The 18741-nt window shown below is 47.8% G+C and overlaps 3 protein-coding genes and 1 pseudogene across 4 annotated transcripts; 1 reads left to right on the plus strand and 3 right to left on the minus strand.

Moving 5' to 3' along the window:
- Window positions 1–436: 436 nt before the first annotated feature.
- LOC136500357 (MA3 DOMAIN-CONTAINING TRANSLATION REGULATORY FACTOR 1-like) lies at window positions 437–8735 on the minus strand (annotated as a pseudogene).
- Window positions 8736–11291: 2556 nt separating this feature from the next.
- On the minus strand, window positions 11292–11615 carry LOC136499408 (U-box domain-containing protein 41-like). Its single transcript, XM_066495074.1, has one exon. It carries the CDS (start codon window positions 11613–11615, stop codon window positions 11292–11294), a length of 324 nt encoding a protein of 107 aa, XP_066351171.1.
- Window positions 11616–14376: 2761 nt separating this feature from the next.
- On the minus strand, window positions 14377–18226 carry LOC136501143 (DEAD-box ATP-dependent RNA helicase 42-like). 2 transcript variants are annotated; one of them, XR_010770180.1, is made up of 3 exons: window positions 15648–18226; window positions 15077–15406; window positions 14378–14967 (listed from the first exon to the last, which is right to left on the minus strand). XR_010770180.1 is itself a non-coding variant. In XM_066496636.1 (2 exons), the coding sequence occupies exon 1, from the start codon at window positions 18098–18100 to the stop codon at window positions 15653–15655; it is 2448 nt and encodes an 815-aa protein (XP_066352733.1). In that variant the 5' UTR covers window positions 18101–18226; the 3' UTR covers window positions 14377–15406; window positions 15648–15652. The 2 variants fall into 2 exon arrangements, 1 of the variants encoding a protein (XP_066352733.1); XM_066496636.1 differs by having other exon boundaries at window positions 14377–15406.
- On the plus strand, window positions 18099–18560 carry LOC136499409 (uncharacterized). The gene has a single exon (XM_066495075.1). The coding sequence runs from the start codon at window positions 18099–18101 to the stop codon at window positions 18558–18560; it is 462 nt and encodes a 153-aa protein (XP_066351172.1).
- The last annotated feature ends 181 nt before the right edge of the window (window positions 18561–18741 follow it).

The raw sequence follows: 18741 nt of genomic DNA on the forward strand, positions 1-18741 counted from the left end.
AGCTCGGGCATTCTGGAAGAGACAGATTCATTTTTCACAAAGCATATTTCAAATTTATGCCTAAAACCCTTCAAATTTTTGAGTTGCAGCATGAAATTTAAAACGACACCAGAACGGAGTAAACTCATGGTGTCTCCGAATCCAAGTCCATGAGCACTCGTCGCATCATAAAACAAAGAAAACATCGAAGATACAGTGCCAGTCCAGACTCCAGACTGGGCGGCCCGCGGCTCATACTCGCAATCCAGGCATTCACCAGACCACATCATTTCCACAAGAATAACAGTAGCAATCACAATCCAACAACCATCCAATGTCATAGGAAAGCTGCTACAGCCTATGAGATGGCACAAAATCGTAGCAGATCCGGAGGCGACGCTTCCTCCCCTGCAGGTTATTAGAGTTGAAAGGGCAGGAAAGCACGATTACATCTAAATAAGAAAGAAACAGCCATAATGCAGGCGGAACATGGCAGACAGAACTTTTACAACATGGTCTTTTTTTCTCTTCTCTGTTTTCGCTTGATGTAAAAAGGGTCTATGGGGAGTTAAAATGAAATGAAACAAGAACAGCATGAGCATGTCATCAGATGCGAGATCTAGACACACAAGCCACCACCACCACCGCAACAAGGAGGGGTCGCTCCGCTACCTACGCGCAAGCGCAAAGACAAACGACGAAAACACAGCCAAACTGGGTCCGCTGAGCCACATTATGGCCTGCGGCTGCGCCTGCCTTCTGCTTCAGCTTCGTACTTCTCTGCCCAGCTGTTCAAGCTGAAGATGCAAAACCGAACCCGGGCAGGAGCCATCCACTCTTCTTCGCGTGCTCCACATAGGAAAGGAACTTCTCCCTGGCATCAGGAATGTCCAGAGCCAGGTCGTCGAGCCCATCTCTGACCCTTGAGAACCCCTTGGTCATCTGGTTGATGGTTATGATCCCTTCACCAAAGCACTCCTGCAGCAGGCTCAGGGTCCTCACATTCTTCTTCTCCATTGCCATCACGAGCGCCTTCTTGACAACTTCATGGTTGAAGAAAGACATACCCAGCTCACGGATGCAGTTGCATGCTTCCCCTAAATCACCTCCACTCTCGTACTCCTCCAGGAGCTTTGTTATCTTGTCCTTGGCATCCTCGACAGCCCATCCGGTTCCACCACCCCAGCACCTCAAAAGCCTCTCACCAGCATGACGGGCTGACGCAAGGGAGCGTGCCATGTTCAATGTTTCAGCCCCGCTGCAGTTTGGTGGAAGCTTGCTGCTAATCTCATCCAAGTTTAGAGGTGCAAGAACATCATCAATCACAGCCCTGGCTAGGAACAATCCCAGCTCATCTGAGGCATCCAATATATCCAGTGCGGTGTCTTCTGCAGATTCAAGGAGCATTATGAATCCCTTGGCGATGTCTTCAGACGAGAACAGCTCCATGCTTAATGAGGATAGAAGAACTGATGCCATCTCTTTCTCCCTGTTCTTGCGGTCCATAGCAATTGTAATGAGCTTCTTGATGAAGATTGGATTATATTCTGGATAACCAAGCTCTTTCACACTACGGATAACCTCTGTTGTATCATCAGAGAGAAAGTATTCGTGTATTATAGATACAGCCTCCCTCTTGTACCTTGCCAGCTTCTCATGTTCATCTTCAACGCTTCCGTTGACACCTGACTTAACACATATGAAGAATCTAGCCATCCCTCAGAAATGGCTTTTGATACCAACAGCTGAAATTCAGACTTTGCAGATGGTATATCAAGAATGAGATCATCAAGACTCTCAGCTACACGATAGAATCCTTTCATAATCTGACTAGAGCTTATTAAACATTCTTCAGATGCTTCCTTCAGAAGTTTGACAATAAGAGCTTCAGCAGCTGGACTCTCCATTCCAAGAGTAAGAGCTCGCTTCACCACCTCATGATGAAAAAAGGGCACTGCCAGCTCTCTAATGCACCTACAATGCCTCAGCTGTATCACCATTTCTAATGTATTCCTTTAGAAGATCAGCAATCCTCTTCTTCACCTCTTCTACCGTGATGTGAGTTGAACCACCCCATCGTCGCTCAATTAACTTCTGCAGTGGTGGGGTGCTGAAAGATAGCTTTTCTCTGCGATTTGTACAACCTGCATACCCTTTGAAGATCCTGAGAGACTCACTTTTGCCTTGCTAAGGAAAGCAGGTGGCAGAATGTCATCAACAACTGCACGTGCAATGAAAAGCGCGAGCACATCAACCACATCAGGTATGTCAACAGCCAGGTCATCAACAGCCTCTAATAGCAGCACAAAACCCAGTCTGATTTGAGTTGAACTGACCACGTTGCCATAAAGATATGATAGAAGCACTGATGCCATCTCTTTCTCCTTGTCATGCCTGTCCATTGCTGTGGAAACAAGCTTCTTGACAAAGTAACGGTGGAAATCATCATAACCCAATTCTTTAAGATCAGAAGCAGCTAATTTCACATCACCATTGCTGAAATATTCCTCAATTAACGGGACAACAGCTTTCTTGTAGTCTTCTAGTGGGGTTGAAACAGGGGCTTCAACTAACTCATATGGTTCCTGAGTCGCAAAAAGCGATCAACATCGATGTACATGTATGGTTGCATACTAACCACTTGAGACAAATAAAAGGTGATCTACAATAGTTGCTGAGATTGAACATTTGACACTCAATTGTTTGTAGCAGAGTGAAGAATAAATGGGTCAAGACCATCAATAGTCATTACCTCACCACTGTCATAGTTTGGATCATTTCGGTCAAGGCATGCCTCTGCGTCAGTATCAATTAGTTTGCCCCAAGACCCTTTGCCACCAGCTCCATCTGCAATAGAAACCTCAGCAAGTCAATTAGGATACAGTAGAACATAGATATATTTCACATTTTTCTATCTTCGAAAGTTTGAAACATGGTAATACTAATCTTAGGTATAACTCACAATAGTATTTATTAAGCTATTGTAATTACATAGAGCCTAAGCCCAACTATGTGTACACTTAGATCATAGGTAGTAAGTCAGCAATCTCATGCATAAAAAAATTCCCAAGAACTAAACAACTGACACTCCATAGCATGCAACAGTATCAGAAGACACATAAGTTTTCACAATAGTATAGTCAAAATTACACATTGCACACTTGCATTTCATATCTTTGCACAACACACATGGCAATCACATGTTGTCAAAAGATAGTCGGCCACATGCTATAAATGCTACACGGAGGCTGCATAACATTTGGCCATCCCTAATATGATAAACTAGATTTAACACGTGGATGGATCCTTTTCTTGTTTCTTAAAGTTGCAAGGGCTGCAATAATCAGAATAAAGCTAAAGGAACATGAACCTCCAAAGTACACCTGGCAACTGGTATTCAATAACAGTAAATTGTGTCAATACATATCCTGCTTTCACATAAGAGATATAACCATATGCATTCAGGGTAGACCTGGAAGCAAACATGCTTCTAAACATATCCCTAATACACCATGTGAATACAAAACAAATTAAGGAAACCATGACAGAGAGACAAAAAGATAAGATCGCATTCTAACCAAAGTTTCTAAACAAAAAAGGAAACTGTTGAAAGTAAGGCCATAACAGCACTGCAGACTATTTTTTCGACGTGCATACATATCCGTTTAGGTAGTTGGAATGTAGGGTCACTTACAGGTAAGTTAAGAGAATTAGTTGATACCGCGACTAGGAGGCGTGTAAATATATTATGCGTTCAAGAGACTAAATGGAAGGGTCAAAAGGCGAAGGAGGTGGACAATACAGGTTTCAAGCTTTGGTACACAAGTACAGTCGCGAATAGAAATGGAGTAGGTGTTTTGATTGATAAGAGCCTCAAGAATGGTGTGGTGGGAGTGAGAAGGCAAGGAGATAGGATTATCTTAGTCAAGCTTGTCGTTGGTGATATGGTCTTGAACGTAATTAGTGTGTATGCCCCCCAAGTAGGCCTCGACGAGAGTGCTAAGAGACAGTTCTGGGAAGACTTAGATGGCCTGGTTAGAGCTATACCTAGTAGTGAGAAGCTTTTTATAGGAGATCTTAATGGGCATGTAGGTACTACAAGCGCAGGTTTCGAGGCACTTCATGGAGGTTTTGGGTATGGTAGTAGGAATCAGGAGGGGGAGGAAGTTCTGGACTTCGCGGTAGCTTTTGACCTGATGATAGCCAACACTTTCTTTAGAAAGAGAGAATCTCATCTAGTGACCTTCAGTAGCGGACAACACTGTAGCCAGATTGACTTTGTCCTCGCAAGAAGAAAGGACAAACGAGCATGCTTGGATTGCAAGGTGATACCAGGGGAGTGTGTTGTTTCTCAACATAAGCTTTTGGTGGCAGATTTTCGTTTTCAGGTGCGTGCCCGTAGGGATAAACAAGCTAAGATTGAAAGAACAAAGTGGTGGAAACTGAAAGGGGAGACGTCAGAGGTATTTAGGGAAAGGGTTATCAAAGAGGGCTCTTGGAAGGAAGAAGACGACATAAACAATATGTGGGACAAGATGGCAACCAACATTCGGAAGGTAGCCTCAGAGGTGTGTGGAGTAACCAAAGGAAGGGGACGCGAGGCTAAAAATACTTGGTGGTGGAACGAGGAAGTCCAAAGGGCTATTAAGGAGAAGAAAGAATGCTATAGACGCTTGTACCAAGACAGGAGTGTGGACAACATAGAAAAGTACAAGGTGGCAAAGAAGACTGCAAAGCGAGCTGTAAGTGTGGCAAAGGGTAGAGCGTACGAGGATCTTTACCAACATTTGAGTACGAAGGAAGGAGAGAAGGACATTTATAGGATGGCTAGGGTTCGTGAGAGAAAGACACGGGACTTCAACCAAGTTAAGTGCATTAAGGATGAAAGAGAGCATCTCTTGGTAAAGGAGGATGAGATCCGACATCGATGGCAAGAGTATTTTGACAAATTGTTCAATGGTGAGAATATGGACACAACCTTTCAGTTGGATGACTCTTTTGATGACACCAATAGGAGCTTTGTGCAGAGAATCCAAGAATCTGAGGTCAGAGAGGCGTTGAAAAGGATGAAAGGAGGTAAGGCGATGGGACCGGATGGTATCCCAATCGAGGTGTGGAGATGCCTCGGGGACATAGCTGTAGTATGGTTAACCAAGCTGTTCAACCATATTTTTCGATCGAACAAGATGCCTGATGAGTGGATAAGAAGTATATTGGTACCGATTTACAAGAATAAAGGGGATATTCAAAGTTGTACAAATTACCGGGGAATTAAGTTGATGAGCCATACTATGAAGCTATGGGAGAGAGTTATCGAGCATCGCTTGAGAGCAATAACGCGGGTCTCTATGAACCAATTTGGTTTCATGCCCGGAAGGTCAACCATGGAAGTCATTTTCTTAATAAGACAAGTTATGGAGCGGTATAGGGAGAAGAAGGACCTACACATGGTTTTTATTAACTTGGAGAAGGCTTATGATAAAATACCAAGGAATGTTATGTGGTGAGCTTTGGACAAACATAAAGTCCCAACGAAGTACGTCGGGCTCATTAAGGACATGTACAACAATGTTGTGACTAGAGTTCGAACAAGTGATGTAGACACGGATGACTTCCCGATTAGGATAGGACTACATCAAGGGTCAGCTTTGAGCCCTTATTTGTTTGCTTTAGTGATGGATGAGGTCACAAGGGACATATAAGGAGACATCCCTTGGTGTATGCTTTTCGCGGACGATGTAGTGCTAGTTGATGAAAGCCGGACAGGAGTGAATCAGAAACTGGAGTTATGGCGGGAGACTTTGGAGTCGAAAGGTTTTAGACTTAGTAGAACTAAAACTGAGTATATGAGATGTGACTTCAGCACTACTACTCGGGAGGAGGAAGATGTTAGTTTGGAAGGTCAAGTAGTGCCTAGGAAGGATACCTTTCGATATTTAGGATCAATGCTACAGAGGGACGGGGATATTGATGAAGATGTTAGCCATAGAATCAAAGCAGGGTGGATGAAGTGGCGGCAAGCGTCTGGTGTCCTATGTGACAAAAGGGTACCACAGAAGCTAAAAGGCAAGTTTTATAGGACGACAATTAAACCTGCTATGTTGTATGGTGCAGAATGTTGGCCTACGAAAAGACGACATATTCAACAGCTAAGTGTCGCGGAAATGCGTATGTTGCGTTGGATTTGCGATCATACAAGAAGGGATCGAGTTCGGAACGATGATATACGTGAGAGATTAGGGGTAGCGCCAATTGAAGAAAAGCTTGTCCAACACCGGTTGAGATGGTTTGGACATGTGCAACGGAGACCTCCAGATGCACCGGTGCATAGTGGAATCGTAAGTCAGGATAGTAACGTGAAGACTTGGGTAGAGGCAATAAAAGGAGAATTGAAAGGATGGAATATACCCAAAGACTTAGCCTTAGATAGGAGTGCTTGGAAGACAGCTATTCACGTGCCTGAACCTTGATTGCTTCTGTTGGGTTTCAACTCTAGCCTACCCCAACTTGTTTGGGACTTAAATGCTTTGTTGTTGTTGTTGTGTGCATACATAGTTGGCAGCATCAAGGATGCAGCTATTTCAAAGCAATGCAATACTGTGTACTGGTGAAAACATGAATTGACAATTAAATAAAGGCAATAGAAGCACATGCTCCGACTTTCCAACATGCAGGTTGCACACACACATGCTTAGACAGCCCAAATATCGTCAGTTAAAATTGCCAACTGAAAGGAACAGAACAATTCTAACTTAATAGGTTCAAGCAATCATGCTGAAGGATGCTCTACTGAACCCCCATTAGGAGTTCAGGACACAATTTGCCACACAGGATGATAGGTGATTGATAAATAATAAACAAATGAAGTAGCCGTACTTCATAAAACAAATCACATACAGCGCGCCCTACATGGTACCCACAGGAGGCACTTGAAGTGGTCCCTTGAATTAGCAGCTGGCTTGTGGAAGATGATTCACATCATACCCGCCCACAGGACAATTCTGTGGTTCACTCAACTGAAAGCTGGTTATCAGAACCAAGGGCACAATGTGCACCGTCAATTTTACGTTACCACATTCTGACCTAAGAACAGTTTTTACGGTTACACAGATATACGACAAAAAGAAGGGCGGGCCTGGTGCAAGCGGTAGAGTCTTACCGCCTGTGACCGGAAGGTCCCGGGTTCGAGTCGCGGTCTCCTCGCATTGCACAGGCGAGGGTAAGGCTTGCCACTGACACCCTTCCCCAGACCCCGCACAGAGCGGGAGCTCTCTGCACTGGGTACGCCCTTTTACAGATATACGACAAAAGAGTACGGTGGCGACAAAAATAGCTAAAAGGCTGGCGAATGAAGACAGAACAAACATAGTACCTAAAATGAACTGACCTTTCAACAGAAATCACTACACAGCCAAATATACAAATGTCATGGTCCAACTAAATCATTCCCTTATGGGTGGTTCAACCACCAGCTAATCCCCTGACTGGAAGTTAACCCGGACACGGAAGAGCCATTATGCACCATGTATGCAAAGCTAACCGTCTACGTAACAAGCATGTAGATATAGCACATAATATTTTAAACAAAGTGCTTATATACTTAACCAACCTACAACAACAATTTCAGTTGGGCAGATAGATAAGCAGCTAGAAAAGCAATCCATGTTTCTACACAATAAATTGCATCAATGCTACATTTCCGCTTTAATTACCATCTCCAAACCCAAGCTATGCAGTCTCAACACAACAAGAGCCCACCATCCATGGTGGCCCCAATTTCATGAGCCACAGACTAGCTAGCAGGACACTAGAAATCCAGAGCTATAGGCAACAAGGAGACCCCACAAAAAAGTATATCCCTAATAAACAAGGAGAGCTATATGAAGCAGAGCTGCTGAACCTACATTCGTAGCAACATAAGCAAAAACATCATGACGCCACAATTAGCATTACACCCTAATCAACGCAAACAAGGCAGCAAATTAATAATAGCAGCACATCATTCACACAAACCAGCCTATCCTATCCTATGCTATCCTAAACAAACAAGCAAGGTACTAAACATAGCAGGCGTGAATAGATCGAGCAGCCAGCGCCACCTCACCTTTCTTCACCTTGATGGTCTTCCCGGAATGCGACCGGCGCACGTGCCTGGGCCCACCTCCCCCTCCCCCACCCCCTCCGCCCCTCCCGCCAGCAGCGGCGGCGGCCGCTGCAGCGGCGGCGGCGCGCTTCTGCTCCAGCATCTGCTGCTCGTAGTGCTGCAGCAGCACGGAGGTGGTCCCCCCCGTGGGCGAGCGCGGGGAGGCGAGCGACTGCGTCTCCGCGTTCTGCACCGCGATCCGCAGCTCCTCCCGCTGGTCCTGCGTCAGGAACCCCCCGTCCTTCCTCGGCGACGTCATCCCTCCCAGCCCTCCTCCTCCTCCAGCACCTCCCCAGCACCCACCACCGTCGTCACCACCTGCAGCAGAAAAAAACAACAACGTAGCAGCGGCACCGCTCGCGTCAGCGAAGCCGGAATGGAGGGAGGCGCGGTTTGAGCGAGGCGGAGGAGGAAGGGAGGGTTTCTCCCGCCCGTACCTAGGGTTTCGGCCGCGGATCGAGCCGGCGGCCCCGAACCCGTGCGCGAGATTTGCGTGCGAGCGAGTGTGTTTGGATAATTTTTTTTTCTCTCTCTCTCCCCACTCTCCTGCTGCTGGTCTCGTTTTGTTTCTCCCTCTCCGGGTAGAGAGAGAAACGGGGGGCGGCGACGCGAGTGTGACGGGAAGGGATAGAGACTTAGAGAGGGAGGTGAGGCGTGGCATTTTATACGAAGGCGGCGGCACGTCGCCCGTCGCGACCCCGCACGTCATTGAGCCTGCTCTGTGGGCCTCCACGGCCCGCTGGTCTGGTCCGGGCCGGCCGGCCGTCGCGGATCCCTATCCAGGGGCGATGTCCGCGCGGCCGGCTCGGAGCAGCAGGGAATACCAACGGCTCACTGACACGTGGGAGGGATTGGCTCTGGGCCCCGCGAGTCGGTGAGGGAGGAGGAAGGGTGTGTTGTTGGGCCGCTGCTGCTGCCTCGGGACGTGCGGCGTTTGGACCGGGCCGGCGTGGGAGTTAGGGTTTTGCTGCTGGGGAGGGAACGATTGGGTTGGGGTTGGAGCGGGGAGATCGGGATCGTCTGTGGCCAACGGAACGGAACGGGTGGTGTGGACAGGCGGTTGCCGTTAGGGGACACTTGGCGGGCTGTGATTGGTGGTGGTGCTGTGGATAAGGCGAAGCAGAGGCGGATGAGAATGACGCGTAGGATTTAAGTAAGGTTCAGTCATCAACTCATCATCATCATCAGAGTATAAGAGCTGACAAACCCATGTGTCAGAGACTCATGGTTTTGCTTCGGCTTTCAGAGCAGCCGGCCCCTCTTTTTCGGCACACATGTTATATTCGTATAGCTGATAAATCATGGCTGAAAGTACTGTGGCTGATTTATTATGAGAGAAAAATAATATTCGTTGACTGAAAAGATACGACTTATAACCCAAGTGAACCTGGCATGTTTGTCGGAGTAGAAAACGTTTCGTGCTTTCAGCACACAGAAAGAATCGATTCTGGTGACGGTTGTCTTTTTTTTAATAAAAAGGATGACGATTGATTTAAAATATCATTTTATTCTGGACTTAGTGTTGACGGTGTGGCTCATTTGACAAGATAAGTAGAATGAATGAAGGTGGTTTGTTTGTTACGCTTGCCTTGAACTTATCCAAAACCAGGGGTCGCTTGTCGGCAACTTGAAAGCGCTAGCGTTCCATGGACAAGGCATTTCTTGGTCGCTCTCTCTTTTCGATCAGCAGTTTGCCTCGACCCAAAACGTCTCTCTCTCTCTCTATAACTTACAAGAAGAAAGAGATATTTTTATTTGGACATTGCATTCACCAGGTAGCTTTTCTGTGTAAATTTTTGTATGTTGCGTTAATTAACAATGGGGTCAGAGTGTCACAAGATTTATGGCAGATCAAAATTCCTACAAAAATTAAAATATTTTTGTGGTATCTAAAAAGAGGTGTCATTTTAACCAAGGACAACCTTGCCCACCGTAAATAGAATGGTGACAAAAGATGCTGCTTCTGTCACTGCCCAGAAACCATTCAACACATCTTTTTTCAATGTTATTATGCAAATTCCTATGACGCGCTGTACACTTAATGTTTGGGATATCACCCCCATAGCATAGAGGATTTATTTGTTAATTGGTCTAAAGTGGGTGGTAATATACATAATTTGTTATTATTAACAGCGGCATCAGCCTTATGTTGGATAATTTGGATAACAAAAAAATGAAGTGGTTTTTGACAAGTGTAGACCGAAAACTTTTTGCAGGTATTATTCATGGGAACCCATTGGCTAAGGCAATGGGCAAGACTGCAGTGGCATGATGATCTTCGAGACCAATTGACCCTTGCTGGACAACATTTGGAGACGTCGGCATTGCATTTTTTTAGTTCCAATGGGTGGTTGTCATCTAGGTTTATGGGTCTATAGTAGTCAGGATCTGCTTCACGTTTTGTTATCCTCGAGTCTGGTTGTAGACTCGTTTTGTTCTTGTGCGTCGGCGGCCTAAACTTTTTAATAATTAGCATGATTCTACCCTGGTGTAGATAAAGCCGGATATAAACTATCCTTTATATATATATATATATATATATATATATATATATATATATATATATATATATATATATATATATATATATACTACCCTGTAGCTGGCTATAAAATAACTTATTCTGTAGCCACTTTGAGTTACGATAATTACTATATTAATTTACGATATTACAGTAACTTCTTACTAAGTGGTTTACTATAACGTTATGGTAAATATCTCCATGTGTTATAGTAACCCAACTATCGTAAATTAATATATAAAAGAGTTAAATGCATGGGTGATCCATCAACTTGCGCTCTAGTTTCACTTAGGTCCATCAACTCTGAAAGTAGGTTTTTAGGTCTATAATCTTTGTTAGTGGCGTATTCCTAGCCCATACCCCATTTATTTCCATTTTTTAACAGACGTGGCACCTCACACACGCATGCATGTGCATGCATGATGCATGCACGTCGGCGTCTTCCCGCAGCTGGACAACTCTTGCGGGTTTTGCTTGTAAGCATGAAGACCTTGCTGACAGGGTGGCTGGGTACGCATAACGACGCGGGGGCGCGGCGGCTGGCGAGGCGCACGAGCATGACGACCTTGCTGAGGCCGAGGCGGCGGACGTCGCGGCTGCCAGGAAGGTGGAGGCGTTCGAGGAGATGAAGGGCGTGGTCGGGGCGCTCTAGGTCAAGACGACGAGCGCGCGGTCCGTCACGGGGGCGGCGTCCCCCACGGCAGCCACCAGCGCCGGCGTGCGGCCGGCCGCAAGCAGGTGCGGCGCGTTGGCGGGCACGATGGAGAGGTTCAGGAGCGCGCGCAGCGCGTCATGGCGCGCCTGCTCGGTGGAGGAGCACGTGGCGGACTGGAACGCGCGCACGTGGAATGGCGCGGCGCCGGACGCGTCGATGACGGGCTTGTTAGCCTGGAGTGCGCTGAGGCAGAGGAAGTTGGCGACCACGGCCTCCGTCAGCGCGTCGGACGCGCCGCCGCCCACAATGCGGAGCATCTTGTGGACCGCGCGCGGCTTGCACGAATGCCGCAGCCTGCGCGCACACGCGGCTCGGGGCGACGATGCTCACGTTTGCGGCGCGGATGCCCACATCGCCGGAGCCGGAGGCCGGTCGTGGCGCCGCCGCCGAGCCCAAGGGGCGCGACGTGCACCCGCGGCTGTGGCAGGCGTGCGCGGGCTCCATGTGCGCCGTGCCGCCCGTCGGCGCCGACATCTACTACTTCCCGCAGGGCCACGCCGAGCACGCCGGCGCCGCCGCCGTGGTCCTACGCGCCGCTGGTGCCTGGCTCCCTGGATGCCTGCAGCAGCAGCAGCGGAGCTTATGGAGGAATTTGCTAGTTGTCCGCCTCAGCGACGAGGAAGACACGCTCGCCGACGCCGCGCTTCATCACGTCCACGTCCTTGAACTACTGGCGGGGCTTGTCGTTGTCCCCGTCGTAGGCGGTGGCGACGGCGTTGGCCTCCGTGGACGAGTACAGGATCGCGGTGCGCACGCGGTTCGGCTGTTGTAGCACCTGATCCGAATCTCTCCACATCGAGTTTTGTTTTATACTTACAAAGATTACTTACCGTAATGTACTTGTGGGAAAGGTACTCATTCAATCATATGATGCTCTAGCTAGTAGCAGCAGCAGTAGTAGAAAGGAACACGACTGACGACGACACGCGATCTAGCTAGCTTACCTCCGGCGGCGCAGGCGGAGGCGTCGGTGGTGACGTTGCATCGCCTAGCGAGGACCAGGCCCTGCTCGGGCGCCACGCCGAACGCCCGCAGCGCGGCCCTATTGAGCAGCATGGAGCACAGGCACGCCGTCTCGTTGGCCGCCGCGTCCCGGAGCGGCCCGCAGCACGCCGCCGCGGGCGCCGCCGTGGACGTGGAGTTGAGGTACCCCGCGCACGGAACCAGCTTCGCCGCGCACAACGGCATCGCCCCTGAGCCTGAGCCGGAGCCGGACGTCCCCTGCGCGTACGTGGATGGAGCCAGCGCCAGGCAGGCCACGGCCACGGCGGCCAGGAGGCGGGGCGGCGCTCTGCTGCATTGTATGCTCTGTGCAGCTGTGCTTGCGGGCGAGTGACACGGAGGGAGTGGAGTGATCGGTGCTGCGGGCGGGGTGCGCGAGATGCAGGTGGGAGTTTATGGCGGTGCGGTCGGCTGTGGCCTCGGGTCCGCCGGGCCGGTTGGTGGCGTGCCAGCGAGGCGGCGGAGATGCGACGACAGGTGGGTGGTTGGCGGGACGCCCGTGGGCCGGAATCTTGCGCTGTCTGTCCGAGGCTGCGGCCGGCCTGACGCCCGCACGCTCCCCGCCCCCGAGGTTGGATGTGGTGGGCCGACGTGTATGCATCATGCATGCACATGCATGCGTGTGAGGTGCCACGTCAGTTAAAAAATTGAAACAAATAGGATATGTGTTATGAATACGTCACTAACAAAGATTATAGACCTAAAAATCCACTTTCAGAGTTGATGGACCTAAGTGAAACTAGAGCGCAAGTTGATGGATCACCCATGCATTTAACTCTATATAAAATTATCGTAAATAGAGGTGGCTACAGAATAACTTATTTTGTAGCTGGCTACTGAATATATATATCATTTTTATCATAGGCTGCTTCGTTATGTTCCAAGTATAATTAAGTTGATATCTAATTACTTTTGAGAGGTGGACCTTTCGTCTTTGCTTTTACTCTTATTTTTAATTGACCTAGTTTTGTATAGATTTAAATTCTATTGCATCACAAACAATGTGTAGATATGAGACGAAAACTGTCCAATTCAAAATGTTTTGGTAAACTGCTCCCTCTGACCGGTTAAACATCGATGGCATGATAGAAAGCAAGTTTCGTCCTTAGCAAAAAAAAAAAAAAAAATGCTGGTTCCATGCTAGCTGGAGCAAATCTTAACACGGCTACAGGCCCGGGCACATGAATTGCGGGCCAAACTTGGTGTGGTTGACATGAAAAATAACAGGAAAAATCATGGCAGAACTTTCCACAAGTGCCAGATCTTGTCACATTTATAGACCAGAGACTAAGACCCCCATTGGAATGCATGAATTTCATACGAATCATAAAGAAATTTCACATGAATCAGTTTATTTTTAGAAATGAAAAAATTCCCAGCGTTCCAAAGGGGCTTAAACTAGAATCATAATTAATGGCGCAATGAACTCAAGTGGAACATGCGGTAGCTTAGCTATCTTGAGGTACTATGCTGTATTTTTTTTCTCTTCCACTCCACTTAAGAGAAACATATATTTCAATTCTAGAAAGATAAATTCAGTAGTTAAACTGGTTCACATAATTATTCTCCTATAATGATACAGAAAGATAGATAGCCTTGTTTGACTGGGGATAGTGTTAACAGTAGCTGATCCGGCACCTGAAGAGATCTATGGTTGTGGTGGTTTCTTTGTTAATCTTGCCTAATCCAAAAACAGGGGCTGCTCTGCTTTCAGCCTACATAAAGGCATCAACCAGGCAAACCAAGGCTTTTCACAAAATGGAGAAACAAAAAAAAAATAAATTCTTTTGTGATCGGAACACACACTCGATTAACCAAAATGGTTAGCCAAATCGGTAGCAACCAGACTCAACCCAAAGCCTGGAATAAATGACTGTATTTCTCCATAAATCTAGCTAAACAAAACTCTGAGAATGCGTGTGTATGTGATTGTGTCAAAAGAAGGAAGAAAAAAGAAGCAGTCCAGTCATCGGCACAGCTCCACCAGCAGACAAGAACAACGCTTGCGATGGTATCGTGTCCAGAGCACCGCCAGATTTTTTTTTTCAGTTTCTCCATGATCTGAGCTTCTGTTCTTGCCCTATTCATCATCACTGTTTTGTTTATTAGAAATATAAGCAAAGAAAACATCACTCTATATATAAAGCTATATGCATCATCCTGTGCTGAATCTGGATCACTGAAAACACTCATCAGTTAACCATCTCAAACAAGCAAGAATATCACCCAACCTTACCGGCTTGTTTTTTTTTTTCTTTCTCAGATCAAAAAGGAAAAAGGAGGAGAACATCACATTAGAAGATACTATGAAAATCCAAAGGACAAAAATATATAGTGAACGATGGAACCAATATACGGCCCAGTAGTCCAGCCTCATTAGCCCACACCAGCAGACCACCTCACAAAAATTACCTATGCTGAATGATGATCCTCCTTTTGCAAACTAAGCACTGCACCTCAAGATCAAAACAACAACATCACGGTACCTTTTTAACATATAAGGAGACTAGAATCAGAGAGCAGAAGTAATGATGGGTAAATGGAATCAAACCAAAAGATACACCAAATTCCCAAAGATAAAACTATCACTCCTTCAGTTATTAGCTCCTGGGAAGGCAAATCAGTAAATACACCTGGATTAGACCATGGTCACACAATCTTCGAACTGTCTTCATATAAGAGTAACATATCCATAAGTAAACAGAAAGCAATATACGTTTTCAAGGTGCCATAACCCAATCAACAATTCCAAAAGCGAACCAGAAAGCCATGTCTTTCCTCGGCAATAACAGGCCAGCAACCACCAGTATGAGTTTATAAGACTTCTGTCCAAAGGCAACCAGAACTTGTCAATAGAAATTGTAGAAACATCCCAATTCAACGTAACTACACAGTTTCCCTAATAACCATGTGACACTAAGTAAACATTAGCTGCCTTATAATGACTATGTAGGAAAAAGAGTTGCACAGCGCCACAGCCGTGGACAATCTGAATACTGGAAGTAGCAGGCCAACGACACCATAGTGGCATGGAAACCATTGTAAGCTGCAACACAAAATCGCATAGAATGGTCAGTGAATAACATACAAAAGGCAAAATATCATAGAACTAATGATGTGACAGTCAAAATATAAGATAGAGGAAGCAGAATACATCGATTGGGTAAGATGTGCGGTGAGCACAGCTAACAGTAACAAAATGAAATGACAGGCACCGTTTTGCCTCTTGTGCCCATACACCAGCAGCTAAATTTAACCTATGAATATGTAAACGATATCATCCATACCTGCTTCAAATAACTGAGTATTTTTTAGTTGGAGCAGATTTGGGTAGATTGGGAACCTGGTTGACACAATCCTCAAGGACACGTTTCAACTCTGCTTTTGCCTTCTTCACACAAGACTCTGAGTGGCCCTCGATAAACAGGTACAGTTTGCGCTCATTGGCACCAGCAACTTTTCCTTGAGCAATATATGTTCCCCTTATAGTGATAGCAACACCACCTTCCTGAATAGGACCCAGTGTGTCTTTGTGAGTGATCCTCCAGCGAGCATACTGTGGGAAATCATTAATCTCAAGCTCAGCCTCGTAGTGGTCAGGAACCGCATGGCGCTGTATCCGTGCCAAAGCCTCAAGAGCATGAAGCCTAGCTTCATCATTTGCGCTCGGATCACCCACCGCCTGCACGTCCAGGTCATCTCCTGCCTTATGTACCTCTTCCTCGTCAAAATCTGAATCTGACTTCTCCTCCTCATATCCATATTCCCTTGCCTGAGCCTTCTTTGTGGACTTCCGCGCTTCATCCTCTTCCTCATTGAACTTGAAACCGCTTCCACCATAACCAGTACCATGGGTCCGCTCTGTTCCCTGCTTCACCTTTGCCATAAACCGATCAGCTAAGGCTTTCAGGTCCTCTGGAACAGTCTGTTCAGAGAGCTCCAATGCCTTCACAAGGTCTGGCGCATACCGCTCCTCTTCCTCGGAAATAAAAGTCACAGCAGAGCCCTTCCTACCAGCACGGCCTGTTCGCCCAACACGATGAACATAGTCCTCATAGTGGTTAGGGACATCATAATTGACAACCAATTCAAGTTCTTTCACATCTAAACCCCTAGCAGCAACGCTAGTAGCAATCAGCAAGCTGCAGATATTGCTCTTGAAATCAGCAACAGTTGATTCACGATCAGCTTGGTCTTTACCACCATGTAGAGACAGGCACTGGTATCCATGCTGGAACAAGTTTTTAAGCAGAGAATCGCATTTATCTTGAGTGTGGACAAAAACAAGAATCTTCCCCTTATCACACCACTTCCCAAGCAACTCTAACAGCCTCAAGAACCTCTCACTTTCTGGTCGCACCTCGACTACTTGTGTGATGTCTTTGTTCACCACACTCCTCCCACCCACCTGAATCTCAACGGGTTTGATCAGCACCTTGCGCGCCAGCATCTCTACCTGCCTTGGAAAAGTGGCTGAGAAAAGCACTGTCTGCCTATCTCGCCGAGTGTTTTGAATTATCCTAGTAATCTGAGGCTCAAAACCCATGTCGAACATTCTATCAGCTTCATCCATCACCAAGAATGTCACTCTCCGAAGGTTAGTGATTTTCCCATTGCTAGTACAGAGGATATCGATCATCCTTCCTGGTGTGCAAACGACAATTTCAGCACCTCGTTTCAGTTCACTGATCTGCTGGGCAACCCCTGAACCTCCATAGACAGCAACACAACTAATGCCAAGCATCTTAGAGAACTTCTTAATGTCCGAGTGTATCTGCACCACAAGCTCCCTTGTAGGAGCCACAATGAGCCCAACAGGACCATCTCCAGGAGCAACAGGTGGCTGGTCTTTGACATGCCTGAGCATCGGAAGGAGAAACGCAAGTGTTTTGCCAGATCCAGTTTTTGCAACACCAATGCAATCACGGCCACTCATGATGACCGGCAGCGCTTGCGCTTGTATAGGCATGGGTTTCTCGAAACCAAGCTTCTTGATGGTGTCAAGGAGCTTGCTAGTCTGCCCACTCTGTAACCATGTCTTAATTGGCTTGGGCACATCTTTCCCGTGCACCTTGAGCTCCAATTCCTTCCGGTAAATGGACACTTCCTCGGATGTCATCTCCCTGATGTCCTTCGCCTCTATGTAGAAATTCTTCCGGAACGGCTGGTAGTCAATCTTGGAATGGTCCACAACAGCCAGCTTCTCCACCTTTGTCTTCTTGACGCGCTTCATGAACTCCTCATCGTCCTCATCCTCCAATCCAGCAACACCATCACCATCATCGCCATAATCCGAGTCTGAGTCATCCCCTTGCATGATTCTCCCCATCGCCATCTTCAACCCTTTCTTACCCCCAGTACTGACAGCAACCTCCCTTACACCGTCCACTGATGCTGGATTGCTCTCCAGCTTAGCGACCTCCGGCAGCACCATGGTGTTCATGAACGCGTCAAGCGGGTCAATCTCTTCCTCCTCTACATCAGTAGGGCCACTGGTACCATTACCCCCATTGTTGCAATCAACATCCATGACACTGCTTCCGCCCAAATCCGTGCCAGCCTCTTCCTCGTCAGACTCGTCGCCCTCCAAGGTCCATTTCTTCCCCGCCCCGGCACCGCCGCCCGCCTCGGCCTCGGGCCCGGTGGCACCCTGCAGCTCGCGGCGCTTCACCTGCCAGTCCTTGACGCGGATGCGGCGGCGCTCCATCTCGTCGTCGAGCCGCTGCTGCTCGGCCCCCATGCCCCCCTCCTGGTCCCTGGTAGCGGGCGCCGCCTCCGGGTCCGCGTCCCGGCGGTGGTGGTGCGAGGACACGCGGCGGCGCTTGCGGTCGCGGCCGCCGTCCTCGTCCTCCTCGTCCGCATTCCGCCGCTTCGGCCTCTCCCTATCTCTCCTCTTCTCGCGCCACCGCGCCCGCTCCCTCTCCTCGCGGTCCCGGTCCTTCTCCCCACTGTGGCGGCGATCCCGGCCCCGGTCCCGATCGAAGTCCCTGTCGTCGCGACGGTTGCGGGAGGAGGAGCGCTCGCGGTGCCTGTCGCGGTGGTGGCGGGAGGAGGAGCGATCGTGGTCCCGGTCCCGGTCCAGGTCGCGGTCGTTATCATCGCCGGAGCCCACATGGTGTCGGGCTGTCGGCGGCGGTCGGAAGGTTCGGGAAGCGAAACCCCAGGCGCCGGTCGACGTGTTCCCGAGTTTGGAGACGTGATTTTTGTTTCGCGATTTATTAGCACGAGATGTTTTATTATTATTATTATCTGTTATTTGGGCATGATTAGTATTTATTAGGGTACGTTTGATGCATGGGACTTTGTAAGCTTAATTTTTTAACGAAATTTGTAAAAAAATTGAATTCTAACTAAGTCCCATAGACATCTATTAAGTTATTC

This window comes from Miscanthus floridulus, chromosome 13, assembly GCF_019320115.1.
Source record: "Miscanthus floridulus cultivar M001 chromosome 13, ASM1932011v1, whole genome shotgun sequence".
NCBI classification, from domain to species: domain Eukaryota; kingdom Viridiplantae; phylum Streptophyta; class Magnoliopsida; order Poales; family Poaceae; genus Miscanthus; species Miscanthus floridulus.